This window comes from Carcharodon carcharias, chromosome 17 (genome assembly GCF_017639515.1).
Source record: "Carcharodon carcharias isolate sCarCar2 chromosome 17, sCarCar2.pri, whole genome shotgun sequence".
Classification (NCBI taxonomy): Eukaryota; Metazoa; Chordata; class Chondrichthyes; order Lamniformes; family Lamnidae; genus Carcharodon; species Carcharodon carcharias.
The window spans coordinates 106,109,326-106,131,964 of NC_054483.1; the positions used below are offsets into that span (position 1 = coordinate 106,109,326).

A 22,639-nucleotide genomic window follows, 5' to 3' on the forward strand; every position below is an offset into this window, starting at 1 on the left:
TAATCCTGTTAAGTCTGAGACTTTGGGGAAAGATATAGGAGGATGTACATAGTTGGGATAAGGACTTGTGGGGAGATGTAGAATAAAGGGCTAACATTAGGAGCACCTGATACTGATCGAACAACTGATGTAATAATGATGCAATGTCACATTATTAAAACTGGGATCTGGAGGGAAGCAGAATACAACCTTGTGTAGAGTACTGAAATGTACATAGATCTGTAAATAAAGAAGAGTTTCTTTTAAGAACAACAGTCTATGGTAGCATTGGGCAAACCATAAAGAAATCCCATCCTGACCCAGAACTCAACAAAGCAGAGAGGGCGCACATTTAGAGTAATTGGTAAAAGAAGCAAAAATGAGATGAGGAGAAACTTTTTAATGCAGCGAGTGGTTAGGGTCTGGAGTGTACTTCCTGAGACTGTGGTAGAGGCAGGTTCAATCAAAGCATTTAAAAGTGAATTAGACAGTTACTGAGGAAGGAAGAATGTGCAGGATTACGGGGAGAAGGCAGGGGAATAGCACTAGGCAAATTGCTCGGAGAGTTGGTGCAGCCATAATGGGCGGAATGGCCTCCTTCACTGCTGTGATTTTGTGTTTCTGTGAATTGAATCTCCATAAAAGTTAAAAAAAGGGAGCAATCACATTGCTGGGAGTGTACTATAGATCCCCAAACAGTCAGGGAGAGACAGAAGGGTAGTTATGTAGGCAAATCTCAGAGGAATGTAAAAATAATAGAGTAATAATAGCAGGGGATTTCAACTTCCCCGATATTAGGCAGGAAAGTGAAATTGAAGATTATCAGATCAGCCATGATTTCATTGAATGGCAGGGTAGACTTGATGGGCCAAATGGCCTATTTCTGCTCCTATGTTTTATGATCTTATGATCTTAAGAAAGCATATGGGATACTTGCCTTTATTAGTTGAGGCATTGAATACAAAAGCATGGAAGTTATGATGGAGCTGTATAAAACATTAGTTTGGCCACATCTGGAGTACTATGTGCAGTTCTGTTCGCCACACTATAGGAAGGATGTAATTGCACTAGAGAGGTTGCAGATGAGATTCACCAGGATGTTGCTTGGGCTGGAGTGTTTCAGCTATGAAGAGAGACTGCTTAGGCTGGGGTTGTTTTCCTTAGAGCAGAGAAGACTGGGGTGAGTTGAGACCTGATTGAGGTGTACAAAATTATGAGGGACATGGATAGGGTAAATAGGAAGAAACTTTTCACTTTAGTGGAGGGGTCAGTAACCAGGGGCCATAGATTTGACGCAAGGGCAGGAGGTTTAGAGAGGATTTGAGGAAATTTTTTTTCACCCAGAGGGTCAGGGGGTATCTGGAACTCACTGCTTGAAAGGGTGGTAGATGCGGGAACCCTCACACCATTTAAGAAGTATTTAGATGAGCACTTGAAACACCAGAGCATACAAGGCTATGGGCCAAGTGCTGGAAACTGAGATTAGAGTAGACAGGGGCTTGAAGACCAGTGAGGACATGATGGGCTGTAAAACTCTGTGGCACTAAATTAAAAAGTAACCTTGGATACAATTCAGATGAATTATGTGTCAGGTGATTGCTCTGTTGTTTCTTTGCTGCACTGCTCCCACACCGATAGGTGGCAGCACCGAGTAGCAAGGAGAGGGAGGGACGCCCGCCGGGCGTATTGTCCCATCCCGGCCACCGTCCTAGCAACGGGCTGTAGCCAATCGCCATGCAGTTTTCGGGGATCCGCGAAGCTGTGATGGCGCCGGTCAAACTTTGCATCCCAGGTAAGCGGAGCTGCCGGGGGTCCGAGTACCGGAGCCTGATCCGGGGGCCTTAGGGCCCGGGGGCCGAGTACCGGAGCCTGATCCGGGGGCCTTAGGGCCCGAGTACTGGAGCCTGGGACCCGAATACTGGAGCCTGGGGCCCGAATACTGGAGCCTGGGGCCTGGGGGCCGAGTACCGGAGCCTGATCCGGGGGCCTTGGGGCCCGGGGGCCGAGTACCGGAGCCTGATCCGGGGGCCTTAGGGCCCGAGTACTGGAGCCTGGGACCCGAGTACTGGAGCCTGGGGCCCGAATACTGGAGCCTGGGGCCTGGGGGCCGAGTACCGGAGCCTGATCCTGGGGCCCGAGTACTGGAGCCTGGGGCCCGAGTACTGGAGCCTGGGGCCTGGGGGCCGAGTACTGGAGCCTGGGACCCGAGTACTGAAACCTGATCCTGGGGCCTGGGGGCCGAGTACCGGAGCCTGATCCTGGGGCCTTAGTACCGGAGCCTGATCTGGGGGCCTTGGGGCCCGAGTACTGGAACCTGATCCTGGAGGCCGGGTACTGGAGCCTGATCCTGGGGCCTTAGTACCGGAGCCTGATCTGGGGGCCTGGGGGCCGAGTACCGGAGCCTGATCCTGGGGCCCGAGTACTGGAGCCTGATCCTGGGGCCTTAGTACCGGAGCCTGATCCGGGGGCCTTGGGGCCCGAGTACTGGAATCTGATCCTGGGGCCTGGGGGCCGAGTACCGGAGCTTGAACCTGGGGCCCTGGTACTGGAGCCTGATCCTGCAGCTCGAGTACTGGAGCCTGATCTGGGGGCCGAGTACTAGAACCTGATCCTGGGGGCCGGGTCCTGGAACCTGATCCTGAGGGCCGGGTCCTGGAACCTGATTCTGGGGCCCGAGTACTGGAACCTGATCCTGGGGCCTGGGGGCCGAGTACTGGAACCTGATCCTGGGGCCCTGGTACTGGAGCCTGATCCTGCAGCTCGAGTACTGGAGCCTGATCTGGGGGCCGAGTACTAGAACCTGATCCTGGGGGCCGGGTCCTGGAACCTGATCCTGAGGGCCGGGTCCTGGAACCTGATTCTGGGGCCCGAGTACTGGAACCTGATCCTGGGGCCTGGGGGCCGAGTACTAGAACCTGATCCTGGGGGCCGGGTCCTGGAACCTGATCTGGGGGCCGAGTACTAGAACCTGATCCTGGGGGCCGGGTCCTGGAACCTGATTCTGGGGCCCGAGTACTGGAACCTGATCCTGGGGCCTGGGGGCCGAGTACTAGAACCTGATCCTGGGGGCCGGGTCCTGGAACCTGATCCTGGGGCCCGAGTACTGGAACCTGATCCTGGGGCCTGGGGGCCGAGTACTGGAACCTGATCCTGGAGGCCGGGTACTGGAGCCTGATCCGGGAGCCTGGGGGCTGTGTACTGGAACCTGATCCTGGGGCCCGGTTCTGGGGTTTGGTACAGGGGTCTGGGGCCCTAAAATAGGGCAAAAGCTAAAAACTATAGAAGCTGTAAACTTGATATAAGGACAGAAACTTCTGGAAATACGTAACAGGACTGGTAGCATTCCCAGCACTTTCTGTTTTTTATTATTATTGTGGCTGATCCTGAGGCCTGGAGGGGTAGTTTTGGAGTCTGGGGTGATTCTGGGGCTGGGGTCTTTGGGACCTAAGCCCTAATTCAGAATTACGCAAGAAGTTTGCTTTTTTCTGTGGATAGAGTCTCTTGGTTTGAAGTCAAACACCCCAAATGTGATCTGGAGTCCCTCATGCTCATACCCTGGAAGACATTTTCCAGACATCTTTGTTCCTGTCTATTGGGTCCCTGGTAACCACAACTTGGGCCCTGTTGTGCCTGGCACCCTGGTCTCTGTCATCCACACAATTTGTAACCCAGGCACTAGGGTCCCAGAAAGTCCAGGCCCCTTGCTACCACAGGTAGAAAATACAGCACAGAAACAGGGCATTCAGCCCAACTATTCTATGCTGGAAAATATTGCTGTGGGATCATTTACATCCACCTGAGAGAGCTTAACATCTCATCTGAAAGCACCTCCAACATAGTGCAGTACTGAGGAAGTTCTACTATCAGTATCAGCCTGGATTTTGTGCTCAATGCTCTGTAATTTCAACCCATGATCTTCTGTACCAGCTGAATCATAGCGGGCACCCCCAGAAGCAGTGTAGACATTTTGCTGACTATGCAGGGATTGCAGGCAGGGAAGCCAGACCTGCCAGGTGTCAGAGTAAGGGCTGCATGGATATTTATGCATGCGATCAATAGTAGCAATTAAAAATATACAAGGTTAACTGACAACAGCATAAGTATCAAGGCAAAGCTGATCATAATCAGAAATGCATGAAAAAAATGATCAAAATATCCTAAGTCTTTTATTTTCTGGATGCAAATGGTGGTTTCCAGTGATTTACTGAGCAGAAAGCCCAGACAGATCGCAGCTTTGAAAGGCTGTAACTGTGCTTTTAATCTTTGGAAGGATGTAATGGATGATGATGCCCCATTCCAGAGACTTGAGTGCATAATCTGAGCTGGCACTCTGTGTTGTACTGGGGGAATTCTCCACTGTTGAAGGTTGCCATCTTTTGAATGTGACGTTAAGGGTCTATTCCCTCAGGCAAACAAAAGATTCCAGGGAACTATTTCAAAGAAGAGCAGGGGAGTTGTGTCTAGTGACCTGGCCAATATTCATTCCTCAGCCAACATCTCTAAAACAGGTTGTCTGGTCATTATCACATCACTGTTTGTGGGACTTGCTGTACACAAGGTGGCTGCCTCCACATTTCATACCTTAAAATAATGACTATGCTTCAAATATACTAACTTTGCTGTGAAGCAATTAGGGACATCCTGACATCATGAAAGGGGCTTGATAAATGAAAGTTTTTCTTTATTCATAATCTTGCACGCATATAATCTAATTTGTCAATATTCTGTTGCATGTCTACAGGGGAGAGATTATGCAGCATAGAGGACTGCACTCCTGGTAATGGCACGTACTCCAGACATGGATACATTTTTGCATCTTTAGCTGGGTATGTGGTGAAGGAAAATGACAATGGAATGGTAAGCAAGGCACTGAATCATTGCATGCTGTTTGTTAAATCAATTCCTGGGCTTTTCAGCCGCTCTACAGGGAATTCCAGCTTAACCTTGGGGGAAGAGCACATTTGTTCATTCAGTGCCAATTTCAGAGAGCATTTTGTGCATATACTCTCTTAAAAATTATTTGTTAATAACCGTATCTAGGAGCCAAATCAGTGGAATGCCTCCATTGCCACAAGTAAGATGTGAACCATAGTTCAGTGGGTAACACTCTCACCTTTAAGCCAGAAGGTTGTGGGTTCAACTCCCACTACAGAGAATTAAAAAAAGTATTCCAGGTGCTGTTACAGACAGAATTTGTGTGGTCCCTTCCAGTCTGTAATCAGGATGACTGTATGTAAGGAGTTTGCATTTCCTTACCCTTAGAATGATTTTGCCTAATTCAAAAATAAATGCCAGCAGGAAGCTTTTTGGTGATTTTAAAAATAAGGAAGGTTACTTATCACACACTTGCTCCGGATGTTTGAAGCACAATGTCTCAATCACTTATCTTAATCTCACACACTGTTATGACACAGCAGTTAGTAAAGGCTGAGTTGTTTAAATCCCAGAGGGAAACTTGAACAACTGTTGTAACCTATATTTTCAATTGGTATGTTTGAGATGCAGCTCTGAATTTGGGAATAAAACCACCAAACCGCAAGAGGTTTTATATAAGATTAAATTAAACATTTATTAATGTTTAGGAACTAATTGAACAAGTCTACAAATTATTACCATAATAACTTTTAAACAAATCTCCAAATTAATCACTTCCAGGTAAATCTTCACCAAGGTAACAGTAACCCATAGATGTTAAACAGACTCCAGGCCAAGCACATTTGACCATACGAATTCCAAATGAAGTTCCTTTCAATTTTAAGACAATTGTTGGCTTATAGGCTGGTTCGATCTTATATGCCTCTGGCTCTCTCACACAAACACCTTTCTGCTTATACCTAGCTTCCCCTTTGAATATAAATTTTCTATTGTATTACTAAGTTTTTAAATTTTACCTCCTAACAAACCATTTCATTCCACCAATTTTATTAGTAAGCTGAAAAAAATAAATAAATTGCTTGGCATCTTCTAGCCAGGTGCAAGATTTCACCCATTCTTTGAATGGTCTATTCAACAAATGCAAATGTACTCTTTACCTTCTATCTTTATTTATGTTTACCCAATTAACATCTCATACATCAAAGCACCCAGACTAGCTGATTTTAACCCAATTAAGCCACACACAGACACAGACCGTACTACAATCCCAATTTAAAAATAATTTCCAATAACATTATAGACAATATCTCTTCATGACACACACAAAGATTAGATATGGATGAATTTAAAGCCATAATTATAAAAATGGGATTTATAACTCGTGCAGGCCTAATGTCTTCTTAGTTGAGTTACTACTTTAGTTGGAGTGAAGTTCTTTTAGAAACAAGAGACTCTCCTAAAGCTGCAAAGCCTCATGTAGACAAATAGCCAGGAGAATGGTCCCCAGGTGGACTCGGAAGCTAGAACAAGTACAGCACTTTGGCTGCATTAGAAGACTATCAGCTATGATGGTTCAGATGTTTCTCTGTTGGATTCAGTCTGTTCAGCATATTTTAAGCTGCAGTCCCTGAAAATTAGTTTCAGTCACATGACTGCTGGGTTAACATTTCTGGGGTCCAGGCCACCACAATGCAAAAGCAGTTGACAATGGTCATTCATTCTTATCTGTGCTCCAGCTTGTGCTCAAAATACTCTTTTGCTCAATATGGCACTCGGAGACCACTCCAAAGAAAGCATTACCTCAACAAAAAAGACATTAGATAAAAGCAAAATACGGTGGATGCGAGAAATCGGAAATAAAAACAGAAAATGCTGGACGAGCTCAGCAGGTTTGGCAGCATCTGTGGAGAGAGAAACAGAGTTAACATTTTGAGTCTGTATGACTCCACATGAGTCTAGAGATCCCATGTTCCTTGAACGCAGTGAGATGTTTAAGCTTCACAGGTGGCTTCGAAGAACCCTTATTCAGGTCCATGTTTAACTAAATCCTGGCCAAAGATCAAATACTGTCTAAGGAATTGAATACTGACCACAGTTTAAATGCCAGTAGCCAGATCTTAAGTTGCAGCCATCTTAACAGATTTTTTGGTCACTTTCACAAAGTATGATCTTACAGTCTGTAATATTCAGTATCTTCAAGTTTGTACTGAGCTTGATAGTAACATTGTTCGGTGACATTGTTCATTGTTAAATCCAGTCCCCGATTGCCCCCTCCAGTGGGTGTTAAAGATCCCATGGTACTATTTTGAATAAGAGCAGGGGAGTTCTCCTGACCAATATTTATGCCATAACAAAATCATTAAAAACAGCTTATCTGACTGTGCTGTACAGGTGCTCAGATTGTGTGCATTGCCTACATTACAACAGTAATTCCAGTTTAAAAGTGCTTCATTGCTTGTAAAGTACTTTGGGATATCCCAGAGGTTGTGAAAGGTGCATTTATAAATTCAAGTTCTTGAACTTGGGATTGGAGCATATGAGGATATCCTAAACTAGACCGCCTACTAAGTTTGAAAGCATCCCTTAAAGCATGCACTATGATTGAATCTCAGTTATGCAGGAAGTTTGCTAGTAAGCCCAATTAATTTTACTTTCCTTTTTCTTTACTAATTTTGTTTTCATCCTGGAATTTAGTTCCACAAATGCTGGGTAGTGTAAATAATTGTTTTGAAAACAAACACAAAGGAAAAGACTAGAGTGATAATCAGAAATTGTGCTTTGGGCATACGGGTAAAGCAAATACTAAAAGATGTAAAGAAGTTAAACCAGGAGAGAGAAAAATAAGAAACATGTGGGTAAACATTAGAACAGAAGGACAGTTCAGAATGAGTGGCCCAAATAAGCTTCTTTATACAAATGCATGCAGTACAAGGAACACATTGAATGAATTACAAGTACAAATTTAACTTTTTTAACCATTGTTGGTTGTATCAATTGAAGTTAAGCACATAAGGTAGAAGGCATTGATTGGATGGTTACTTGAATACTTGAACACACACAAAGAGGCACTTACTGACACAATGATGAGTGGAGTCAGGTGTAATACTTCTGTTAAATCTATTCTAAATAAAGGCTGGCTTTGGATTCTTCCTTCGACTGACTATCAGGAGGTATAGCAACCATTACTAAGATATGGCTGGCACTGGGAGCTAAATATACCAGGTAATGGGATCTGTAGGAAACATAGGGAAAATGGTAGAGGAGTGACCTTAGCGACAAAGGATGAAATCACTTAAATAATTGAGGATCTAAGGAGGAATAAGCAGGTAGCGGAGATTTTGTGGGTGCAATTAAGAAATGAAAAAGGACGTAAGACTGTAGAGAGAATTGTGTTAACTTAAAGTTGAGATTGATAGATTGTTAACCAATGGCATTGAGGGATTTGTGGATAAGACTCATATTTGAATGCTAGGTTGCAGATCAGCCATGATCACGTTGAATGGCAGAACAAGCTCGAGAGGCGAAATGGCCTCCTGTTCCTAGGATCTCTCCAGTTCCTGTCCTCGATGTCCTTTCTTTATCCAGTGAACTCTCACAACTGGGAACACCTGGTTGTTTTCTTTTATTCTCCCTTAACCCAGTGGTGCTGAGGCAGCTTTAACTGCTGCCTGGCTGGGATCAGCTAACTTAACACAGATCGGAAATTCAATATGAACCTCCTCACTGAGTGGTTCCAGTGAGCTGTGCATTTGTTATTTTTTTTGTGCTTCTCATTAAATGAGGTAATTTGTTTATAGTTAATCCTATAAACCCAGTAAGCTGCCAGGTGGGGAGAGGAGGAACACAGTCTTGTCGCAGCCACCTCTTTGTTTATCAGTATATTAGAATGATTGAACCTGCCCCCAAGTCCAAGTGCAAGTGCAGGAGTGGCATTAGTTGACCTTCCTTTCTCATTTCCGTCCCTCATGGGCCAGGAAAGCTTTCTGCACCTCCTGGTTGCTAGTTTCAGAAGCTAGAGGACACAAATATATGCTCGTCAATATTAATCCAAAGGAAATTCAGGAGAAATTTCTTCACCCAATGAGTGGCTAGACTATGGAACTCACTACCACAGGTAATATTTAAGGGGGTAGGGTGCATTGGTGGGGAACCTGGACAAGTACAAGAGGGAGAAAGGAAAAGAAGAACACATGGACAGGGTTAACTGAAGTAGAGTGAGGCGAGGTTCGTGTGGAGCATAAACACCACTACACACCAGTTGGATTAAATGACCTATTTCTCTGATAACTCTGAGCTGTTATTCCCAGGTTCCAGTCATATCGGTGGCCCAAGACACAGAACCCCAACTCCTGCCAGAAGTCGGTGTTGTTGTAACATGTAAGGTAAAGTGGTTTCAAATCTTTTCCTCTGCAGCCCCTAATAGAGTCAAACCTTAAGTATTTACTTAAAATTTTGAGTCTTGAACCTCTAGTACATCCTGCAGTGAGCTATGATCCAGAATACATACCCTGAAAGAGTGATGGAAACAAATTCTGTAGTAACTTTTGAAAAGGAATTGGGTAAATACTTGAAAAGGAAATATTTTCAGAGCTATGGGAAAAGATCAGGTTGAGTGGGGCTAACTGGATATCTCTTTTGAAGAGCCAGCAAAGGCACAATGGGATGAATGGCCTCCTGTACTGTATGATTCTTGAATGAATGGACTAACCCTGTGCCTGGTCAGCATTCACATACACTTCTAGTTGGAAGGAAAATAGCAATCGGTTTACATTCCAAGCTTGAACTCAAGGACACTAAGGCCATCTGCAGAACTCATCCCACCACACCATCAGAGATTGGCTAACAACCATTCCTTAATCCCTTTAGCATCCCTTAAAGTCCACCTTGGCTGAAAAGTTGGACTCTCTCCACCACCAGAGCACAGTAGCAATAGTGTGTACCATCTACAAGATGTACTGCAGCAATTTACTAAGGCTTCTTCGACCATCCACTACCACCTAGAAGGACAAGGGTAGCAGATGCATGAGAACAGCACCACCAACATGTTCTGCTCCAAGTTGCACAGGATCCTGACTTTAAACTATTTTGCCTTTCCTTCATTGTTGCTGGGTCGAAGTCCTGGAACTCCCTCCCAAACAGTTCTGGGAGCGTCTTTGCCATTTGGACTGCAGCAGTTCAAGAAGGTAGCTCACTACCACCACCTCCTTCTCAAAGGCAATTAGGGATAAGCAACAACAGCCATGAATGCCCATATCCTGAAAATGAAAAAAACTGTTTAATTTTACCCTGCTGTGGATTGTGGCAGACTGTCGCTCACATGCATTGACTGGACTGATCCATATGTTAACACTGTGAGGTGTGCACTATTTAAAGTCTTAAATGTTTTAAAATTAACTTTGCTAATGGTCAATCTCTCAGATACTGTAGTTGTAGCATGTTTGGAACATAGAATCATGAGTTGTTGCTCTTTCCATGCCCTCCCCACCCCACCGCAACCGATATCCCCCTTTCACTGCTAAGCATCACTTGCCATTCCTAAAGTGTTCTGTATCACATTTATTATACATATTAATGGATATTTTTCTTTTTCTAAACAGGTGACCAGTATTAACCCGCGGTTTGCTAAAGTCCATATTTTATACGTACGATCCACTCCACTGAAAGGGACTTTTCGTGGAACCATTAGGTAATATTAATAATGCAAACTGGCTCTGCAGTCTATTAATTGTTTGGTCTATAAATCTGCTTTACAGCTCCTCACGAACAATGCCTACATCAGATTTTGAATGTTTCACACGCCAATACATTCTAGAGTACTTGTGCCTCTATGGTCCTTCCCTTTTCTGATTTTATTGGTCTTGCATACCTTGAGGCAAGCAAGTGGTTGAGCTGTTGCTGATCTGCAGTCAGTTGATTGTTCGGAAGCAAGTAGGAGAGATCTGGGAATACTTTACCCCCTCCACCCAACCCCAGGCCACAGTATTGAGGCATTGGAATAGGCACACGAGTCATTTTCTGCATTTAGGGGACATAAAAAGTTGGTGAATTCTACTCCACAATTTTACAGCACTTCACAATAGTCCCTCGCTATCTGGCATATAATTCATTTCAGCACAACTTTGAACTCTTTTCAGTGAGACTGCAGACCATAGACTTGTACCTCCCGACTCTCTAATACACTATACCCTGAAGATAAAATGCAAGGGTGCCACTAGAATTGCTCTGGTTTTGAGGGTGAAAGTCAGCTAGGATTCTGCTTCAGGATACTTTTCAATTAACGCCTGATGTAAAGGTGAATAGGCATCAAATGCGACAGGGTCAGGATAAACTATGATGCTCCAGGATTTGCAAACTGCCGTCTAATACTCGTTGAGGCTCACATGGAAAGGTTGTTAGAGAGGTGCTGACTGGTGTGGGGCTGGAGCCCACCAAGAGCCCTGGAATGTGAGACAGAATTGGACAGAGAAAAGATAATGCTGCTTGTGCTAATGAGGGACTGGATTCATCCCACTTCAACAGATTTGGCGATATTCTCTGCACACCATGCGCATTGTATAAAATTAGGACCATGTTAAAATCTGCATGGATCTGTTGATCTTTAGCAGTTTGCTTGTGTCTGAGTTGCTTTTTTTTTTATTCACTCACAGGAAGTTGGCACACTGGTAAATCCAGTAATTATTGCCCAACCTTAATAGCCCATAAGTTGATGTTGGTGAACTACCTTTTTGAATACAACTGAGTGGCTTACTCAGCCATTTTAGAGGCAGTTAAGAGTCAACCACATTGCTGTGAGTTTGGAGTCACATATAGGCCAGGGCTGATAAGGACAGCAGATTTCCTTCCCTAAAGAACTTAAGTGAACCTGTTGAGTTTTTACAACAGTCGGGTAGTTTTATGGTCACCATTATTGATACATAGGAGCTTTTTATTCCAGGCTTTATTTAATTAATTGAATTTAAATTCCCCAGCTATTGTGGTGGGATCTGAGCCCGTTTCTCTGGATTATTAGCCAATTCCCTGGATTCCAGTACTGTAACCACTATGCTACCATGCCTATGTCTATCTTTCTTATTTGGTAGATAGTAGAATTATGATAACCTCACCAATTATAGCTTGTACCAGTCCCTTAACACATTAGCAAGCTAAATGTATTAGCAAACTAAAATGTTGAATATTTTAAGGACAGGACAAGGTTTGCCAGGGAGGTGGACTCAGTCAGCTCTCATAACTTTACATTATTTCATGCAGAAGAGAAGATATTCGAGCAACAGAAAAGGATAAGGTATGTACCATCTTTCTCTTCACTGCTTTGGGTGAGAGGTCACGTATTCCCTCTGTCAGTGTCCTCCTCCATCCTTAAGTTTATATGTTTGTGATGGAAACTAACATGGTCCCAGGGGTCGCCCAATTGTTCTTTCTGAATTTTTAAAAAAAATCTCCCCTCTCATCCCTGCATTGAAAGTAAAAGCTTGTTGTGTGAGTGAGTAGCAATATTAATGTTTCATTGAATGTGCTGAGCTTTGATTTTTGCCTCCATGACTCTTCCTATCCATTGGTTTCTGACTGCATTTGGCAAACACTAATGAGATCAGGACTCAACTCTTGCAGAACAGACCGTCAACTTGTCTCAATTGGTGGCACACTTGCCTCTGGGTCAGGAGGTTGTGTGTTGGACTACATGTAAGGAGTTTGAGCTGACTCACCATTCCTGTGCTGAGGGGTGCTGCACTGCTCCTCTGGACAAAATCTTCTGCCTGTGTTTTTTTTAATTCATTCATGGGATGTTGGTGTCGCTGGCAAGACTAGTCTTTATTGCCATCACTAATTGCCCTTAATGGAGCAGCTTGCTAGGCCATTTCAGAGGGCAGTTCAGAGTCAGCAACATTGCTGTGGTTTTGGAATCATCTATAGATCAGACTGGGCAGGGGCAGCAGCTTTCCTTCCTTAAAGGACATGGGTGAACAATTCACTAAGTGTCCTTCGACAGCCTCTTCTAAACCCATGACTACTACCATCTAGCAGGACAAGGGCAGTAGATAGGTGGGAACACCAGCACCTTGAAGTTCCCCTCCAAGTCACTCACCACCCTAACTTGGATATATATCACCGTTCCTTCATTGTCGCTGGGTCAAAATCCTGGAACTCCCTCCCTAACAGCACTGTGGGTGTACCTACACCACATGGACTGCAGCAGTTCAAGAAGGCAGCTCACCACCACCTTCTCAAAGGCAATTAGGGATGGGCAATAAATGCTGGCCCAGCCAGCGAAGCCCACATCCCGTGAAATGATTAAAAGAAAAAGATGGGTTTTACAAGAATCTGATAATTATATGGTCACTATTACTGACACCAGCTTGTTATTCTGAGTTTTTAATTGAATTTAAATGGTTGGATTTGAACTCATATCTCCAGGTTTAGTCCAGGCATCCTGAATTACTAGTCCTGTAACATAACCACTATACTACTGTTCCCTTATATTTAAGCAAATTTAAAAGATCCCATGGCATTTTATTTGTACAATTCTTCTGGTGTTCTAGCTAACATCACCTGAAGAGCAGATTACCTGGTCAGTTATCTCATTTGATGTTTGTGTGATTTTACTGCGCACAAATTGGCAGCCATGTTTGTCTCCATAACAAAAACAGCTGGCATTTAAATAGCTTCTTTTACATAGTAAAATGCCTCAAGGTGCTTGTATAACAATAGTGCCTACACTTCGAAGGTATTTCATTGGTTGTGAGGTACTTTGGAACGTCCTGGGGTGTTGTACAAAGATAAGTTCTTGTTGTAAATTTACTGTAAAACTTCTTTCTTGCAGATAGAGGTCTACAAATGCTTCAGACCCGGGGACATTGTTTTAGCAAAAGTGGTATCCTTTACAGATCGTTATTTGGTTTGATATCTGATTATTAGCTGCAGCTCAAAATAATCATTCTAGGAGTTGCATGTATAATCCATGTTGACAATCCATTGCAGCACTGAGGGAATTTTTTTATTCGTTCCTGAGGTTTGGGCATCACTGGCTAGGCCAGCATTTATTGCCCATCCCCAGTTGCCCTTGTTCAGAGGGCATCTTAGAGTCAAGCATATTCCTGTGGGTCTGGAGTCACATTTAGGCCAGACCAGGTAAGGACAGTAGATTTCCTTCTCTGAAGGACTTTCATAAAAACCCATCTGGTTCATTACAAGCGGCAATGGTTTCATGGTCATCACCTTTTAATTCCAGATTTTTATTGAATTCCAATTTCACCAACTGCTGTGGTGGGATCGTCAGAGGTGCTGCATTGTCAGAGGTGCTGTCCTTTGTATGAGACATTAATGCAGTTGCTGACATACCTGTGGTAGTGCTTGAAGAAGAGCACAAAGCTCTCGAGATGTCATGGCCAATGTTCCTTCCTTAACAAATGAAACTGATTAACTGGTCATTTATCCTTAGTTGTTTTTCAGGCAGTAACAACCAGCTATACTTTGCCAAGGTAACAGTAGTCACAGTTCATTATCTGTAAAGTGTTAAAATAGTTGTAAAACAGTAAGTTGCTATTTAAAAGGAGACAGACAGTGGACCCAATTGTATCCAAGGCAATATCTTAAATCAAACAGTGCCTAGAATGTTTGTTGTTCAATCTCTGCCTATGAGCCAAGCACAAGCACATCAGCAGTCCAGTGGAAGTCCCCTTTATTGCTCAACATCCTTATCCAGCCAGAAGCTGAGCTGTAAGACCAGAAAGGTCCTAGTTTCTGTTCCCTATTCTGTAGCAAGTTGCCTAACCTGAGATGGGGCACTTCACCTCAGCACCTCAACATAGAAAGGGAACTTAACTCAGACTTTGGGCTCCCATTCCTGAGTACTTACCAATGGCCCCTGCTGGAAAGCACAGGTGCATTTGGATCTGCTTTTGATGTGATGCCCCCTGCAGTTGACTATCTCTCTAAGAAACAGTGTGGAAATATGTCTTCTTGACAGAGTACTCTCAACACCTGTTAAACGTTCTGTGGGGAAGCCTGCCATAGGAAAAACTGGTATTAAAGGGAAGGAGAAGAAATTTTTAAATAAAATGCTTTATTTTCCCTATGAAAACAAGATGGGGGTTAGGATTACAAAGCATAAATGGCACAGAAACGGGCTATTTGGCCCAGCTTTCTATGCTGGTGTTTATGCTCTACTCAGGGTTCCTCTTTCCTTTTCTCATCTAAATCTACCATCATATCCATAAATGCATCTGTGCTGTTCGCTTCGTGGTAACAAGTTCCATGTTCCTACCATAAAGGGCAAAGAAGTTTCTTCTGAATTCCCTATTGGATTTCTGGTAACTATCTTAAATTGATGGCCTCTAGCTATGCTCTCCCCCACAAGAGGAAGCATTCTCTCTCTACCCACTGTATCAAAACTTTCCATAATTTTAAAGACCTCTATTAGGTCTCCCCTTGGCCGCCTTCAAAAGAAAAGAGACTCGGCCTGTCGATCCTTTCCTGTGATGTATACCTACATTTCTGGTATTCTTGTAAACCTTCTTTGCACACTCTCTATCTCTTTTTCATCAGTATATTATGTGACACCTTTATCGAAAGCCTTTTAAAAATCCAGATAAATTATATTTACTGTATTACTGTTGTCTACTCCCTATGTTACCTTCTCAAAAAATTCATTAAGGTTTGTCAAGCAAGATTTTCCCTTTTTTGAAATCCATGCTGACTTATGAACATAGGAAATAAAAGCAAAAGTAGGCCATTCAGCCCCTTGAGCCTGCAACGCCATTCAATAAGAACATGGCTGATCTGTTTGTGTTTCGAATCCCACATTCCCATCTACCCATGATAACCTTTGATCCCTTGCCTAACAAGAATCTATCTACCTCTGCCTTAAAAATTCATCGCTTCCAAATACAAATATTCAGGCGCTTCCACCACCTTCGGAGGCAGAGCCTTCCAAAGTCGCACAACCCTCAGAGAAAAAAATTCTCCTCATCTCTGTCCTAAAAGGGCAACCCCTAATTTTGAAATAGTACCCCCTAGTGCTGGACTCACCCACAAGAGGAAACATCCTTTCCAAATCCACCTTGACAATACTGTTCAGGAACTTATATAGTTCAATCAAGTCACCCCTCACTCTTTTAAACTCCAGTGGAAACAAGCCCAGTCTGTCTAACCTTTCCGCATAAGACAACCCGCTCATTCCAGGTATCAATCTAGGAAACCTCCACTGAACCGCCTCCAACACACTTACATCTTTCCTTAAATAAGGAAACCAAAACTGCACACAGTATTCGAGAAGTGGTCTCACCAATGCCCTGGAAAACTGAAGCATAAAATCCTTACTACTATGTTCAATTCCGCTCCTAATGAAGGATAGCATTTCATTAGCTGCCTTAATTTCTTGCTGCAGCTACATACTAACTTTTTGTGACTTGTGCACTAGAACACCTAGATCCCTCTGCATCTTGGATTTATGCAGCCATTCTCCCTTTAAGTAATACTCTTTATTCTTCCTGCAAAGTGAACAACTTCACATTTTCCTACATTATACTCCATCTGCCAATTTTTGTCCACTCACTCAACCTGTCTATATTTGTTTGCAACCTCCTCATGTCCTCTTCACAACATACTTTCCTACCTATCTTTGTGTCATCTGTAAATTTAGCTGGCTTAACTTCACTCCCCTCATCTAAGTCACTGATATAAATTGTAAAAAGTTGAGCCCCAGCACAGACTTGCAGGAATCACTTGTTACATCCTGCCAATCAGAAAAAGACCCACTTATGCATACTCTGTTTTCTGCCAGCCAGCTAACCGTCTATCCATGCTAATATGTTACCCCCTGCACCATGAGCTTTTAATTTCCACAATAACCTTTGATGTTGCACCTTATCAAATGCCTTCTGGAAATCCAGACTCCACGCCTGCAGACTCTCCTTTATCCACTGTGCATGTCACTCTTTCAAAGAACTCCAATAACTTGGTTAAACATGATTTTCCTTTCACAAAACCATGTTGACTTCCCTGATTATCTTGAGTTTCTCAAAGTGCCCAGCTATAACCTTCTTAATGATTGATTCTAACACCTACCCCACTATAGATGTCAAGCTAACTTGCCTATGGTTTTCTGTTTTTCTGCTTCCCTCCCTCCCTTGAATAGTGGGGTTATATTTGCTACTTTTCAGTCTGATGGAAACTTTCCAGAATCTAGAAAATTTTGGAAAATTAACACCAACGCATCTAATACCTCATTAGCCACCTTTTTTAAGGCCCTAGGATGAAGCCATCAGGACCTGGAGACTTGTCAGCCCACAGCTCCATCAGTTCGTTCAGTACCGCTTCCCTAGCAATTGTAATTTCACCAAGTTCCCCTCTCCTTTCCACCTCCTGATTTACAGCGATTACAGGATTTTTTTTTTTACATCGTCTATCGTGAAGACAGAAGCAAAATACTTACCATTTCATTCCCCATTTCTTTATTATTTACTGTTAACTCCCCACTGTCACTCTCTAGAGGACCAACACTCACATTACTTTTTTCCTGTTTAAATACCTGAAGAAGTTCTTGCTATCTGTTTTTACATTTCTAGCTAGCCTCCTCTCATACTCTAATTTCTTTCTCCTGATTAACCTTTTAGTTATTCTCTGCTGTTCTTTATATTCTGACCAATCACCTAAGCTGCCACTCATCTTAGCGCAGTTATATGCTTTTTCCTTAATTTCTTTAGTTAACCACGGATGGTGGGTCCTCCCCTTAGAACTTTTCTTTATAGTAGGAATATACTTATTCTGAAATATCCCTTTATATATCTGCCGCTGCTGCTCTATTGATCTATTCCCTAGCCTAGTATCCCAGTTCACTTCAACTAGCTCAGCTTTCATACCCACATTGTTGCCCTTATTTAAGTTTAAAATACTAAGTTTAGACCTGCTCTTCACCCTATCAAACTGAATGTAAAATCCAATCATATTGTGGTCGCTGCTACCTAGGGGTGCCTTCACTCTGAGGTCATTAATTAATCCTGTCACGTTACACAATGCCAAGTCTAATATAACCTGATCTCTGGTTGGTTCCAGAACAAGCTGCGCTAAGAAACTATCTTGAAAGCATTCTATGAACTCCTCATCCAGGCTGCTACTGTCAATCTGATTTTTCTAGTTTATATATAAATTAAAGTCACTTATGATTATTACTGTCCCTTTGTCACAAGCACCCAATTTTTCTTCTTGTATACTTTGTCCTACATTGTGGTAACTGTTAGGGGACCTGTAGATCACTCCCACTAGTGACTTATTTTCCCCTACTATTCCTCATCTCCACCCAAACCGATTCTACATCCTGATCTCCTGAACAAAGGTCATCATTAACTATTGCACCAATGTCATCTTGATCAACAGTGCTACCCCTCCACCTTTATCTAGCTTCCTATTCTTATACCTCTCAATATTCAGGACCCAATCCTTGTCATCCTGCAACCACTTCTCCATACTGGCTATCAGGTAATATTTATTTACTTCAATGTGTGCTATCAATTCATTTACTTTATGAATGCTACGCACATTCAGATACAGAGCCTTTAGTTTTGTCTTTTTGTTATCTTTATATCTAGTCTTGACTACTGGTGTATTCTTTAGTTTTATTTCTCTGTTCCTTCCTGCTATCCTATGACCCTCATTTCCCATATTACTATTGTGGTCTCCTGCTTTGCATCTACCCTTTGATTTTCCACATCTACCCAAGCTTGATCCCTCGCCCCTCTTGTTTAGTTTATAGCCCTCTCTCCTTCCCTAGTTATGCAATTTACAAGAACATACATCCTAGCACGGTTCAGATGCAGACCATCCCAACGGTACAGCCCCCGCTTTCCCCAGTACAGGTGCCAGTGCCCCACCACCAGAATCCACTTCTCTCACACCAGTCTTTGAGCCACGCATTCATCTCTCTATTCTCATTTGCCCTATGACAATTTGCATGTGGCTTAGGTAATGATCCGGAGGTTATTACCTTTGAGGTCCTGCTTAATTTGGTACCTAGCTTCTCATACTGACTATGCAGAACATCCTTCCTTGTCCTGCCTATGTTGTTGGTACCTACATGGACCACAGTGACTGGATCCTCCCTGTCCCACTGCAAGTTCCTCTTTACCCCCTGAACAGATGTCCCGAATCCTGGCACTGGGCTGGCAAAACAGCCATCTGGACTCTTGCTCTTTGCTGCAGAGAACAGTGTCAATCCCCGTTGTTGTACTGTCCTTTACTATCACTAGATTCCTACTGCTTCCCCTGCTTGAATGGCTTCCTGTATCATGGTGCCATGTCCCAACCTGCTCATCCATCTTGTAGACCTTACTTTCATCCACACAGGTTGTGAGCACCTCAAACCTGTTTGACAATTGCGAAGTCTGAATGTCGTCCACTACTGTCTATTGGTCCCATTACCTACCCCACCGAAGGTTACATCCTCCTGTTCCTCACTGCCGACCAAATTAGATGACCCTATTCTAAGAGGCGTGACCATCTTTTGGAACAAAGTGTTCAGGTATTTCTAACCTTCCCTTACGTTGCACAGTGTCTTCAGTTTGGCTTTCAGGTCAGTAATCTTGATTTGTAATTCCCCTAGCTGCTTACATTTTCTGCAGAAGTGTTTGTCCTGGATCGCCTTGGCGTCCAAAAGCTCCCACATTCCACAGCTGCAACATAACACTTGTCCTGCCATCGTTACTTATGTTAGTTAACTTAATTTAATTGCTCTCTTAGAAAAATTCCTATGTATGCCACACTTTCTCTCCTTTGCACCGAATTCCCCCGTGAACCTAATTTGCTACTCACTCAGTCTCTGTCTCACTCCGGCGTAGCCGCCTATCTCTTTGCCTCACATTTCTAGATTTCTTCTATTCCCTCCTTCGTTAAGGACTCCATTGTTTTTCCTCCCGCTGATGTTAAGATCTATAATTCCCTGGACATGTTCTGTCCCCCTCCTTAAGATTAGGAATTACATTAGCTATCCGCCAGTCCTCTTCCTCTGCTAACTCATCCCAAGATTCTTTTAAAATCCATCCGGAGCAGAGGCTTTGTCTTCTTTGAGTTTGTTTAATACCTCCTGTTTTTTTTTAATTTTAAATGCACTTATTTTAATACTCATCTTATCATTCTAATGCTAATGCCCTGATGTTTAAACTGTATGACTAGCATCTTCAACCTTAACATATCCTCCTAGATCTCTTTAGGTGATGCTCAGTCTAACTATCTGCTGACTACTGCAGAGAATGAACTTGGTGTGGTTGTCGCACACAGTGAAGCAGGTAAGTATATCCTAGCTCTCAGCTTTGAAGTGTTTCTGAAGTTCATCAAACTCCTACTTTGAGGGCAGGCTGCGCAGATGAACTTTGCTTGTACTCCCTTTAGTATAGAAGGTTGATGAATGGTCTAATCGAGGCGTTTTAGGTGAGAAAAGGAATCGGCAGAGAAACTATTTTCTTTGTGGGGGACAGGGGGGACTCCAGAACTAGGGGCAATTATAATTGGAGCTAGGCCATTCGGGGATGATGTTAGGAAGAACTTCTTCACACAGGATAGTGTAAATCCAGGCGTAAAGAGGAGGTGAGATTTCAGGATGAATTTCCAGAGCTTGTGGTCTAGGCAGTTTGAGGGCATGGCTACCAATTGTAAAGCAATGAAAATCAGATGCAAAGAGGCCAGAATTGGAGGAGCGTAATTGTCTTGGAGAGTTGCAAGGCTGGAGAAGGTTACAGAGATGGGGAGGGGTGCAGCCAAAGAGAGATTTGAAATAAAGGGTGAGGATTTTAAAATAAAGGTGTTGCGGTACCAAAGGTCACTGTAAGTTAGCGAGCGCAGGGGTGATGGGTGAATGGGATTCGATGCAAGTTAGGATATGAGCAGCAAAGATTTAGCTGAGCTCAGGTTTACACAAGGCGGAAAATGAAAAGATGGTCACATCTGAAGAATGATCAGCTGAAGCAAGTGATTGAATCCAACCTAGCAGGGAGTGAAATCTTTATAAAAAAAGAGTCAGGAATTGGACCAATCTTAAAGCAAAAGAGATGAAATTCTAAATCACTGTCAGCCTTAACCCCCCCCCCATCCCTGAATATTTAAAAATAAGGTCTTTTCCCCTCTTAGGTGCACAGATGGTTCCCATCAGCTGGTGTGAGATGCAGTGTCCCAAATCCCATGGGAAAGAGTTCCGGAAAGTGGCTCGTGTGCAGCCCGAGTTCCTCCACACCTGAATGCTGTCACCAACAACATCAAGAGAAGGTTTCTCCACCCTTGAATGACGAAGACCCCTTACTTCTGTGAAGCCTGTTAATGAACCCAGTTTGTATTCAAATTATTGTTTGATAGTCCACTCCTGCAGTTGGACGCACAAATGACAGAACTGAGTCCAGTTGGGGTCTGGCACTGGAGTTAATGTCACATTTTTTGGTTTGCTACTTCACACAGTCTGAGTGACATTACAGATTTTCTATTTTCAAAGAAAATAAATATTTTTGTTCATTTTTAAAGTTTTAGGTTTAAACTAATTTATAATTTTCAAATTATGTCTGTGTCTTTCTTTCTTGCATTCATGTCTCTATAGCATCACATCTTGACTGCTGAGGAAAGCAGGCATATGAACTGCTTCTAGACATTTTATCAGCACCTCTAATAACCATCTGCCAGAAGACAGAGATACAGCCCAGGCAGAGTCTTTCAGATTGTTTGTTCCCCTCATACAGGAACTTGCCACAGCATAGCCTTGATTGGGTACAAAGTGGGAATTAAACCTATTTTTTTTCTTCTTTATTCTTGTGTGTCACTTGCAAAGCCAGCATTTGTTGTCCTTACCTAACAACGTTTCAGAGGGCAGTTAAGAATCAACTGCATTGTCATGGGTCTGGAGTCTTTTATTGGCCAGACCTGGTAAGGGTGGCAAATTTCCTTCCCTAAAGGGCATTAGTGAACCAGATAGGCCTTTACAACAATTGAAGATAGTTGCCATGGTCACCATTACTGAGTCTAGTGTTATGTTCCAGATTTATTAACTGAATTTAAATTCCACCAGCTGCTGTGGTGGGATTTGAACCCGTGCCCTCAGAGCATGAGCCTGGGCCTTTGAATTACTAGTGCAGTGACATTACCACTATGCCACCATCTCTCCCTGCCCACTCCACAGTTTGAAGGGTTAATATGTTTGCTGTAAAATGTTTTGGGGCGTTCTGAGGACAAAACCTTAAGGTGCTAAACAAATCTCTGTTTGTTTGTTCTTAACTTTCGGCAGCTGTGCTCTGCCTTGAAGGAATTCATTCCTGGTTAGCCAAGATGATGAGTTGAGTCTAAATGGCACACCTGACATATAACCCAACCTGGCTCAAAGTGAACATATAATTGTCCACTACTAAGATCATAAACCTCTAGCAAGCAGAGCTTCCACTGAGGAACAAATTAATCCAGAAGGGAGGCAGACGGGAAAGTGGAGTTGAGGCCGCAATCAGATCAGCCTGATCTTACTAAATTGTGGAGCAGGCTCAATGGGCTGAATGACCTACACCACCTAATTTTTGTGTTCTTGTAATGTCAGCAAACTCATCCTGTTGCACTTTACCACGTTGCTGGTGCCATTGTCCATCACTTCAGTGTCTACGCTGTTTCAAAGGAAGTGAATTTTGCATTCTTCAGCAGAGCTGCTTAACTTACAGAATAAAAATACATGCCCTATGATCTAGGATAAGCAATAGAAAGTTTCTCTTTAGTAGACATATTATTTATGCTCAGGGTGAATTCCTTCAATCTCCATTCCAGAAGGTAATCTGTC

General features: G+C 43.1%; 1 protein-coding gene across 1 annotated transcript; it reads left to right on the forward strand.

The window, feature by feature from the left end:
* Positions 1-1,632: 1,632 nt before the first annotated feature.
* On the forward strand, positions 1,633-21,344 carry exosc1 (exosome component 1). Its single transcript, XM_041210500.1, has 8 exons — positions 1,633-1,771; positions 4,721-4,836; positions 9,162-9,236; positions 10,452-10,540; positions 12,103-12,136; positions 13,673-13,723; positions 20,045-20,129; positions 20,968-21,344. The coding sequence occupies exons 1-8, from the start codon at positions 1,714-1,716 to the stop codon at positions 21,072-21,074; spliced, it is 615 nt and encodes a 204-aa protein (XP_041066434.1). The 5' UTR covers positions 1,633-1,713; the 3' UTR covers positions 21,075-21,344.
* The last annotated feature ends 1,295 nt before the right edge of the window (positions 21,345-22,639 follow it).

Excerpts from the sequence above, each read along its gene's own strand:
- exosc1 (XM_041210500.1), top strand. The coding sequence starts at position 1,714 with ATGCAGTTTTCGGGGATCCGCGAAGCTGTGATGGCGCCGGTCAAACTT. Across the intron at positions 4,837-9,161 it reads AGGAAAATGACAATGGAATG|GTTCCAGTCATATCGGTGGC; the intron begins GTAAGCAAGGCA and ends TGTTATTCCCAG. Across the intron at positions 13,724-20,044 it reads ACATTGTTTTAGCAAAAGTG|ATCTCTTTAGGTGATGCTCA; the intron begins GTATCCTTTACA and ends ATATCCTCCTAG.